An 11,746-nucleotide genomic window follows, 5' to 3' on the forward strand; every position below is an offset into this window, starting at 1 on the left:
AAACAATCTCATAATATTGATTTTTGAGTTAAAGATGTACCCAAAAAAACGTGTTTTTATTTATTTGTTGTTTATTGCCGTGTTACGCATGTACATATAGGAATGGTATCTAAAGGAGAAATAGTCGGGCATAAATCTTTGATTGAGGTGGGACTATGGCAACATAATCATGAATTAACCAGTCAAATGACTCATGGGAATGCCTAACTTTAATGTTACTATGACAACATAACGAAAATAGATTATTTTTGCTGCAGGCAACATTCTTGTGCATTATGGCGCTTACATACACGTTACCTTTCATGAACTTCCACTAGTTTGGAATTTTTTTTCTAGGATAGCAGAGTTCTGAGCTTTACATGATGAAGAGTTCTGAACTTCTTTTTCAAAGTTTAATTCTTGCAGTTAAGAATACCGAATACGCTCCATTATGAACTGCTTTGATGCAAAGAAATAAATCCATGGTGTCAAAGGAGTCTTTTGGACTTCCGTCAAATCTGTGCTAAGATATCAAACCACAGTAAATTATTGAACTCATTAAACGGACAAGCGTAAAAAAGGTATTGAGGTCATTACAAGTTGGAACAAAGATTGGACACACTCCATTATACACAATACAAGCATTTGAAAATAAGGTTTACATTCGTTTGCATCCCTGCTGTGTGTCCTTATTAAAGAACTAAATCAGTCAGAACGACAGAAACAGTTGGAATCCCTATTTTCTATATTATCTGAATTGCAAGCTCTCACCCCGAAATTTAGTTTATGAAGCCTGATCAAGAGTTACTGTCCATTGGCTTTCAAGAGACTATGATGCAAGATGCAAGATGAGTAACCTCCGCATGAAGATTAATTAATCCTGTAACCGTGCTTCTGAATTAGGCTCCCTTGGCTGATCTCTATCTCTGATGATCCTGTAGAGATAGAATGCAGCTACTCCACCGCTGCACATTACATTTCATTGTTAGAACACAGATTAAACAATGTTTGATCATCCTTCAAGAGAGCAGAAAGGCACAACATGCACGATGCATGCTCTATCATCATTTTTATTGGTCGAGTGCTTACTGTCCAACTTTTAGTTACATTTGGTAGTCATATCACTCGTGACCGTAGGTTCACACAGATCTATAACATGCTCAAACTTTTAAATAAAACCCTCTCTAATTAGCTCACCATGCATATTCATAAACACAGTACTGCGGTTTGAGAAGACAACCCTAAAAAACCATCACATCCGCAATTTGGGGGAGAATTGTGCAAATAGAGACCTGGTCAAAACTTTTGTTTTGAAAAAAATGACCTCCCCAAGTGTATTTGAAATACACAACAGGAGGTCACATTTTAAAAAAAATTGTTGACTAGGATTAGATTAAAAAAAATACCCCGCGATTTGGAGCATTAAAGTTTGAAAGGGAAAACAGCTTCTCGCTGTTTAATAGTTGTATTATAAATGATATACCCCAACACCCAGGTCCACACGTATACAGTCTTGTACCACGATATCTCATAAAAGTATTTCAAGTTTGAAAATTTGGAATATGCATATCAGAGAGCAGAATATAAAATTATTGGGTTAGTCAAGTAAACTAACAGAAAAAGAAAGTAAAATAATCAATTAATAGTGAGAATTTCAGAGAACGAGAGACCTGACAATGGATGTGAAAATGTTGAATATAAATGGCCGCTGCAAAGGAGCACAGATGAATGATGTTAAGAGCAATAACATAATATCGCTTATAACTTCATGAATTAAACAACAAGAACTATAGACAGTCTCTCATGACTGAGAAAACAGAACTTACCATAGACAACAAGCGCAATTGTCTCAGAAATAATATGGTGGCAATTGCTGCAGCAACGACAGATCCAAAATCACATCAAGAATTGCATTAGTAAAGTCTATTCCAATTTTAGAAAGCGCTCAATCAGACAACAAGGTTATTCTACATAAAGATGATTCCTTCCAATAAACAACCAAATCATGGGATCCTTAACAGATTAATAACTGTTTCCTTGTATAAAACTTTGGATTCTTATATGGTTATATATAAGTTAAATAAACGCAGACAACAACATGCACAGTACAAAATTTTAAAGAGGCAAATGAAGTGATGCGATATAAAACTAAGTACAAAGTTGACAGATTAAACGACTGTCGCCTAAATCTTAATAGATGTAAGGTATGAGCATGTGTCCATCAAAACATCTTTTCGCGCCAAAAGTTCGAAAGTCAAGGATCATATATGACTGTCTTTCGATGGTTAAGAAGTTTTGGACAGCAAGTCACAAGTGTAACACTGTAACTACGAGCATGCTACCCAATGCCAATGAACAGATAGCTAGCTGTAGCTGAGAAAAGTAACTGTCATCAATACAGAGAAAAATGGAATAAGTGTACAAATTTCCTTTGGAATACAAACCTGCTTGCCCTTTCAAGACTAGAGGTGCTGAATCCCCCTTTTTCCAAGATTGCAAACTTGATATACTCAATGCCAAAAGAGCACCGCCAAGTATAATACCAAACCTGATGGCAGGTATACTTCCAGTGAGCATGAAAGAAAGAAAGCCTCCAAAAGAGAGAAAAGCACCTGGAAAATATAAGTAGGATAAGAACACAAAATTATTTCAGCTGTTATGACTTTTCATATTAGTTTAAAAGTCAAATTTCCAGAGAGCAGATGCAAGCAAACACATTTTGCTGAACATACCATAAGGTATTCCTACATAGAAGTCCCGTACTTTAGAGACATCATTCAACTCATCGTGGGAAGAAGCAAAGGTGTCAACAATATCCTTCACAGGCTCTGGGTAATTATCTGCAGCTGTGGCGAAGTATTCTTTGCTTTCTTCAGTAATTTCTTTTGCAATGACACTCAGATCCTTGCTTGCTTTTTCAGCTTGAATTTTCAATTTTCCAGAAGTTTCTTGTAATACGATCATAGCCTTTTCACTATAAATTTTATATGCTTCTTTAGATACACTCTGCAACTTTAAGGATTGTTCTTTAAAGGATTTGAGCATCTGCTGCCATACCACATGTGATTCCTCAGCTCCCACTTTCAAACCCTCATCCTCTATGCCAATATCTGAAGGCTTCTGAAAACAAATTACACTGAAATTATCAATTGTATGATTCAAAAAGTTTTTGATGTGCTAAGAAAACAGTATTGCACAGTTGTATGGGGAAAAAAAAGAAAAAGAAGAAGGCTTTTCATGTAATAAAACTGAATTTAGAAGAGCCCAACTCCAAAGCCAGAGAGTTCCACATAACAACAGAAACCAATACAAAGTCGAACTCAAGAAATTACACATTCCTTTCTTAGTTGCATTGTTTCTCAAACCGTTTCAAGCTACCCAAACATTTCCCTCAAAACATGAAATGAATTTAAATATCAAATCTAAACGCAAACAACAAATCTTGAAGTTAAAATAAATCCCCCCAAATAAATAACAAAAATAAAGTAAAAGAGAGGTCACCGATTCCTCATGAGAAACGGCAGGCACGAGCAGCGAGCGATTCCGCGAAATTCGGCGGCCCAACTGTAGCAAATTGGGAGAGAAGCCTCCAGGAGCAGGCGGCGAAAAGGAAAGCCTACAGCTAGCGGTGGTTTTGAGGAAAGGTTGAAGGCCCAGGGCGGCGGACGGCGGCGGACGGAGAGTCATAGAATCAGAGGGTGCGTTGGAGCTAGGGTTGGGGATTGGTAGTAGTGTAGTGTGTACGGGGCTCCAAAATGGTCGTCGCTCATGAATTTGTGCAGCGATATATATATGGCGTGAATACTAAGAATCAGGTGCTTTGTGTGACTGTGACCCCACCGAATCTGGTTGGTGTGAATTTCCTGAATCCGTCTAATACCTAAATCTAAGTGAAGCTAATATTTAGTCAGTGTTCGTAACTTTTAAAAATAATTGATTATGGATTTTTTTAAATAATTTGTTAAGAAAAAAATTTATAATTACTTATTTTTAGAAGTTGCAAACACTATCTTACAATGAAAAATAATATTTTTGACTTCAAAAATGATTTTTTTTGGTCAAATTGGATTTCTGTTTCACAAATTGACTTGTGAGACGATTTTCGCAACTGATCGATCAATAAGAAATCAAATTTTGATTTTTTTAGTAAGCGACGTAGCTAGACAAGTAGATCTCTAGTGATATGGTCACACAGAATTTTACCATATTCATATTTACAATAAGAAGTAATACTTTTGCCATAAAAAATTATACTTTTTCATGGTTAACCCAAATAAGATATCTGTCTCAACCAAATAAGATATTTGTCTCACAAAATTAACTCGTGAGCTAGACTACTTTGAAGGATCCGGTTCAAGGAGATGCTTCCGTGAAACCAGAATTATTTGAGTGATTCCTAAAAAAAGAAAGAACTATTCTGAACGGATATATTCAATACCATGAGACACGTAATGTATTGTTTGTTTTTTTAAATAAAATAAATCGCAATGTATGGTTTTTAGTTTTTACATAACAGAAAGGGCAAGCGAGGGATATATACATGCTCCCACCTCAAAAGCAACGTGTTATTCCCTCTTTCCCATTAAGGTAATTTTTAATATTTATAACATGTAATAGTAACAATAACATGGAGTCAAAAAAAAAAAAATACAATTACATGAAATTCTACAATGCTCGCATTACCCTCTTTAGGATTATTCAATGAATCATATATCGTTGATCCAAATAAACAAAGATTAATCAATTGATCATTATTGGTCCAAACTCCTTACTTGACAGTTTACAGATTTCTATGTGTTTTAATTAGATGATAAGAACAAATTTATATCTATATATATATATATAGAGTTTTGCTATCCTGTCCACCCACCGTGCCCACATAATGTGCCCACCATGAGGTGACACTCAACTATTGGACGCACAATTCATCACATCCAATAGTTGAGTGCCACCTCATGGTGGGCACATTAGATGGGCACGATGAGTGGACAAGATAGCAAAATTATATATATATATATATATATATATATATATATATATATATATATATATATGTTGTGAAAATTAAAAATTTATGGTAAAAACTAAAAACTCTAAAACTCAAAATATATATCAAACCAAACACTTATAAAATCTTCTCTCTAAACTTGTGTTATTTCTTCACAAATGTTGAGGTCTATTTATAGATCCTCAATTGAGAAATGTCCAAAAATAAATATGTCATCCATTACATAATCAAAAATTAAAATATCATCACATCACCATCACAATAATTTTCAATCTAATTTTAATATATAATTTCCAATACTGCCCCTTGTGATGATGATCGTGATATTACGTGTTTGTATACTGTTTTGTTAAAAACCTTACTAGAAAAAACCCAGTGGGATAAAAATCATAGCAAGAAAAAAAGAGTGCAGCCACGTAAACTCCCCCTCATGTTAATACGATCGATTCTTCACATACGCTGTAGATTTCGCATCCCAATATTATATATATGTTTTCTGAATATTGCCGTAGGAAGCGCCTTTGTGAAGATATCTGATGAGTTCTCACTTGATTGAATGTAACAGATATCAATATCTTTATTCTTCTCAAGCTCTTGAGTGTAGGCAAAGAACTTTGGGGGGATATATTTGGTTCTGTCACTTTTGATGTATCATTCTTTCATTTGAGCAATACATGCAGCATCATCTTCACACAACGTCACAGGATTCTTGTTTACTGATTGATAATCCACAAGAAGTTTGGATATGTTGTGTCATTGATTTTAGCCAAACATATTCACGACTTGCTTCATATAGCGCAATAATCTCGGCGTGATTTGATGAAGTTGTTACTAGTGTTTGTTTCTATGAACGCCAAGAAATTGTTGTGCATCCACGAGTAAATACATATCCGGTTTGGGAACGTGCCTTATGTGGATCAGATAAATATGCAGCATCAACATAACCAATGATATTTTTATTGGTGTCTTTTGAGTACAAAAATCCCAAATCTGTCGTTCCTCGTAGATAACGGAATATATGTTTAATTCCATTTCAGTGCCTCTTTGTTGGATATGAACTGAATCTTGCTAATAAATTTACAGCAAAATATTTATCAGGTCTAGTGCAATTTGCAAGATACATAAGGGCACCAATGACACTTAGATATGGTACTTCTGGACCAAGAATAACTTCATCATCTTCACATGGACGAAATGAATCTTTTTCTATGTTTAATGATCTTACAACCATTGGAGTACTTAATGAATTTGATTTATCCATATTAAAATGTTTAAGGATATTTTATGTATAATTTGCCTTGTGAACAAAAATTTCACATTCTTTTTGTTCAATTTGCAAACCCAAGCAATACTTGGTTTTCCCAATATCCTTCATTTCGAATTCTTCTTTCAAGTACATCATAACTTCTTGAATTTCTTTATTCGTTCCAATGATATTTAAATCATCAACATATACATCAATAATTATGAAAACACAAGGGCATATTGGATCATTTACATATCCTTTTTTCATCAAGTGCTCACTTAGCCGATTATACCACATTCGGCCGGATTGCTTCAACCTATATAATGATCTTTGCAATTTTACAAAATAAAATTCTCTAGGTTTTGAACTTTGTGTTTCAGACATCTTAAATCCTTCAGGGATTTTCATGTATATATTATTATCAAGTGATCCGTATAAGTAAGCTGTAACAACATCCATAAGACACATTTTCAAATTTTCAGACACGATCAAACTAATCAAATATCAAAACGTAATTGTATCCATAACATGAGAATACGTTTCTTCATAATCAATTCCAGGCCTTTGAAAAAAATCTTGTGCAACAAATATAGCTTTATATCTTGCTATTTCATTTTTCTCATTTCGCTTTCGAATAAAAACCCATCTGTATCCAACAGGTTTTACACATTTAGGTGTGAGGACTATAGGTCCAAAAACATTACGTTTATTTAGCGAATTCAATTCAACCTATATGGCATCTTTCCATTTGGCCCAATCATGACGAGTTTTACATTCTCCAACAGATTTTGGTTCATGATCCTCATTTTCATTTATGATGTCACATGCCACATTATAAGAAAATATCTCATCAATATCTTCTATATATTTTTGGTTCCATATTTTTCCAGTATTAATATAATTAATAGAGATTTCACGATTCTCGTCAGTTTGTGATTCTGACAGAATATTTTCATCATCAGGTGTTTCTTCTGGAACACCATTTTCTATTTTATGATCATCGTGTTTCTCTATGCCTTTTCTTTTCCGATGATTTTTATCCTTGGAACCGACTGGTCTTCCACGCTTCAAGCGTTTTATGACATCATGAGTGTCTTCAATTTGTTTCTTTGGAATTTCAATTCGAGCAGGGGCATTTACAGCATGTATATATGATTTTGTTACCCCTTTTGTGTCTACAAATGCATCTGGAATTTGATTTGCAATTCTTTGTAAGTGCACAATTTGTTGTACATCTTTCTCACATTGTTTGGTCCTTGGATCCAAATGTAACAATGATGGTACATACCATGTGATTTCCTTTTCGATGTGTTTCTTTTCTCCCCTAACATTTGGAAGATTTCTTCATTAAAATGACAATCAGCAAAGCGTGCTGTAAACACATCGCCTGTCTGATGCTCAAGATATCGAATGATAGATGGGCTATCATAACCGATATAAATACCAATTTTTCTTTGAGGACTCATTTTTGATCGTTGAGGTGGTGCAATAGGCACATACACCATACATCCAAAAATTCTCAGATGAGAAATATTTGGTTCTTTACCAAATGCAAGTTGCAATGGGGAGAATTTATGATATGCACTTGGTCTGATGCGAATTAATGCCGCAGCATGTAAAATTGCATGTCCCCATATAGAAATAGGGAGTTTTGTTCTCATAATCATTGGTCTAGCAATCAGTTGTAGACGTTTAATCAATGATTCAGCTAATCCATTCTGTGTATGAACATGAGCAACAGGATGTTCAACAGCAATTTCCATTGACATACAATAGTCATTGAAAGTTTGGGAAGTAAATTCTCCAGCATTATCAAGTCTTATTTTCTTGATTGTATAATCGGGAAATTGATTTCGCAATTTTATTATTTGAGCCATTAATCTTGCAAATGTCATATTCCGAGTTGACAATAAGCATACTTGTGACCATCTGCTGGAGGCATCGATCAATACAATAAAATATCAAAATGGTCCACATGGTGGATGAATTGGCCCACAAATATCACCCTGAATACGTTCAAGAAATATGAGTGATTCTGTTTGAATTTTAGCTGGTGATGGTCTTATAATAAGTTTCCAAGAGAACATGCTTTACATTGAAACTTATTATTCTGAAAGATCTTTTGGTCTTTCAATGGATGACCATGTGTATTTTCAATAATTCTTTGCATCATTATTGAACCAGGATGTCCCAATCGATCATGTCAATTGGTTAATATTGAAAAATTATTAACCACCATATTTGATTCGATTGACCTTATATGTGTATAATGCAATCCAGTAGGGAGCATTGATAATTTTTCAACCACATATTTCTTTCCTGATTTATATGTGGTAAGACACATATATTTCTAATTTTCATCAGTTATCATCTCAGTATCATATCCATGAGAATATATGTCATTAAAACTCAACAAATTTCTTTTCGATTGTGGTGAATATAAAGCATCATTTATCCGAAATTTTGTACCATTTGGTAACAAAAATTGTGCTTTACCACAACCTTCAATCAAGTCTACAGGACCTGATATGGTATTCACCATTATTTTTGTTGGTTTTATTTCCATGAAATATTTTTCATCTCGCAGAATAGTGTGTGTTGTACCACTATCCGGTATGCAAATTTCCATGATATTATTTCCATGTTTGCTCATAACATTTTTCATATCAAACTTCACAAAAATGCAATAAAGAAAAATTAAGTACAATACAAATGCAAAATATAACATGCTTTATAATACAAGAATGCATGAAAAATACAAATTTGTTACAATCTAGTCCAACCAATCTTTTAATCAATGTCTTCGAAATCATTCAAAAAATCTGCAGCATTGAAACTAGTTGAACCAATTAAATGATCACTGTTTTCAATAAAATTGGTCTCTTTTCCTTTCCCCTTTGTCGATTCTTTATAGAGCTTACATAGGTGCTCAGGGGTTCGACAAATATGTGACCAATGTCCTGGAGTGCCACATCTATAACAAACACTCTCAGATCTTTTTGAGTGATTTTCATTTTCACTCGTATTTTTATGCTGCCTTTTTGGTGGGTAGTTCGTGACGTTCTTTTGAGATGAGTTATTGAAATAACTATCTCGATTATTTTCATATCCACGGCCACGACCACGACCGCGATAATTTTTACGTCCACGTCCACGCCCACTTCCTCGACCTCGTCCACAACCAAAATATTGTCTATGCTTTTGATTTTGGTTTTCATTTTTAATTACGACATTTGCTTCTGGAAATGCCGTTGAACCAGTGGGTCGGGATTAATGATTTCTTACTAACAATTCGTTGTTTTTTTCGCCACAAGAAGACATGCGATGAGTTCAGAATATCTCGAAAATTCACGCACTCTATATTGTTGTTGTAGAGTTATACTTGATGCGTGAAATGTGAAAAATGTTTTTTCAAGCATTTCCATCTCAGTAACAACATGCCCACAAAATTTCAATTGCGAGACTATTCGATACATCGCAGAATTGTAATCACTGACTTTTTTAAAGTCTTGGAATCTCAACGTATTCCATTCATCACGGGCGGTTGAGAGTATAACTTCCCTTATATGTTCAAATCTTTTTTTCAGCCCTTTCCATAAAATCATTGGGTCTTTTTCTGTGACATACTCACATTTCAATCCTTCATCAAGATGTATACATAAGAAAATCATAGACTTTGCCTTTTCTTGTGAGGATGATATATTATTTTCTTTGATGGTATCACTTAGACCCAATGACTCAAGATGCATCTCTACATCGAGAGTCCATGACATATAATTCTTTCCAGTGAGATCGAGCGCAACAAATTCAATCTTTGCCAAATTTGACATAGTGGTACTAGAAAAATAACAATGCATTTTATTAGTTAATTTCTATTAGTACGACAATACAAAATAATGGAATAACGAAGATTACAAGTGCGTGTACAAATAGAGAAAAATTATGTGGTAGAAAATCGCTGGTGAGTACAAGACTCGTGAGCATGATGATCATAGTCGTTATGAAAAATAGTCTTATAAATGCCATCATCTTCATCTTCGAAAAATCGAGGAGAAATTATTTTGAGAGAAAGAGTGAATTTGGTGTGATTGAAAATGAGTTTGAGTGAACATATTTATAGGGCAAAAATTAGTCGTTTGTTACCGTTGGGGGTAAGAAAAAAAATCGAGTATGTGTTGAATAAAAATTTGTGATAATCATGTGATGCATATAATGATAATCATAATTAAATATACGCAATAAAATATATATCATATCACGTTATTATAAGGTCAGTGTCATAGACAGCCTCTTATATAATAACATGAAATTACACAAATATAATTAGACAATAAAATTATTTAAGCAGTAATGTATAATCATATCACGTTATTATAAGGTCGGTGTCAAAGACAGCCTATTGTATAACAACATGAAATTATACAAATATAATTACACAATAAAATTATATAAGCAGTAATATATAATCATATCACGTTATTATTTAAAAACCTTAGAAGCTTTTATACTTGTCGTATCCCTTACTGGGAGTGTGGGATGTCGTCTTAACATCATCCCAGGATTTATAACAAGTTTTTTTTAAAAAAAAACTTATTTTTTTTATCATGTCTGATAATAACATGATATTATATATTAAATATATACACAACAAATAAATAAACAATAAAATAAATATACTTACTTGTTAAATATTTTTGTCTTCTCTTTGTGTTTTGGAGCGTCGGAAATTATAGAGATCCTTCGAGCGATCGTGCTGATAACGTGTTGTGAAAAGTAAAAATTTATGGTAAAAACTAAAAACTCTAAAACTCAAAATATATATCAAACCAAACACTTATAAAATCTTTTCTCTAAACTTGTGTTATTTCTTTACAAATGTTGAGGTCTATTTATAGATCCTCAATTGAGAAATGTCCAAAAATAAATATGTCATCCATTGCATAATCAAAAATTAAAATATCATCACATTACCATCACAATAATTTTCAATCTAATTTTAAAATATAATTTCCAATAATATATATATATATATAGCAAAATTGACAATGTGTATGTTGCTGGCAATGTATGGAGCTAAGGTGTCCTTTAGTGAATGTGGGCTACGCGAATGGGCTTCCAACCAGAATCCAGCGCTAAAATATTTTAGCCCACATTGATTGGGACCAGAAAGAGTACTAAAAAGTCAATGTTCTTACATTGAATTTTCATACCCTGGTGTTTGACTTTGTGCTTGAACAGATAATGGCCATGATTCACGACATAGACTAAAATTTAATTAAACATTATTACACGAAAATTAATATTGGATTGGATGTACGACAAATAAGATACAAAATTAATATCATAATATTTTCAACTTAAAAAAAATCAGTAAATCAAACAAGAATATTATATATAATTGCATATTTTTTTGATCGAAATACAATCTAAGATTGCTGCTTAGCTTTAAAGATATAACTTGTGGGCATGCAATAATATATATACTTTTCCTCCGACGCTACTAGCTACCTAAG

At 33.4% G+C, this 11,746-nt stretch overlaps 1 protein-coding gene across 1 annotated transcript; it reads right to left on the reverse strand.

Annotated features, from left to right (window-relative positions):
* Positions 1-212: 212 nt before the first annotated feature.
* Positions 213-3,767, reverse strand: LOC140882290 (protein FATTY ACID EXPORT 3, chloroplastic). Its single transcript, XM_073288215.1, has 6 exons — positions 3,481-3,767; positions 2,712-3,099; positions 2,424-2,591; positions 1,806-1,852; positions 1,650-1,687; positions 213-944 (listed from the first exon to the last, which is right to left on the reverse strand). The coding sequence occupies exons 1-6, from the start codon at positions 3,664-3,666 to the stop codon at positions 854-856; spliced, it is 918 nt and encodes a 305-aa protein (XP_073144316.1). The 5' UTR covers positions 3,667-3,767; the 3' UTR covers positions 213-853.
* Positions 3,768-11,746: the final 7,979 nt, after the last annotated feature.

This window comes from Henckelia pumila, chromosome 2 (genome assembly GCF_033568475.1).
Source record: "Henckelia pumila isolate YLH828 chromosome 2, ASM3356847v2, whole genome shotgun sequence".
Taxonomy (NCBI): Eukaryota; Viridiplantae; Streptophyta; class Magnoliopsida; order Lamiales; family Gesneriaceae; genus Henckelia; species Henckelia pumila.

Bases quoted from the DNA above. Each gene is read 5' to 3' on its own strand.
- LOC140882290 (XM_073288215.1), bottom strand. From the start codon at position 3,666: ATGACTCTCCGTCCGCCGCCGTCCGCCGCCCTGGGCCTTCAACCTTTC. The intron at 3,100-3,480 runs GTGACCTCTCTT...ATTTGTTTTCAG, and splicing joins CCGTTTCTCATGAGGAATCG to AAGCCTTCAGATATTGGCAT. The intron at 1,853-2,423 runs GTTTGTATTCCA...TCGTTGCTGCAG, and splicing joins AGTCTTGAAAGGGCAAGCAG to CAATTGCCACCATATTATTT.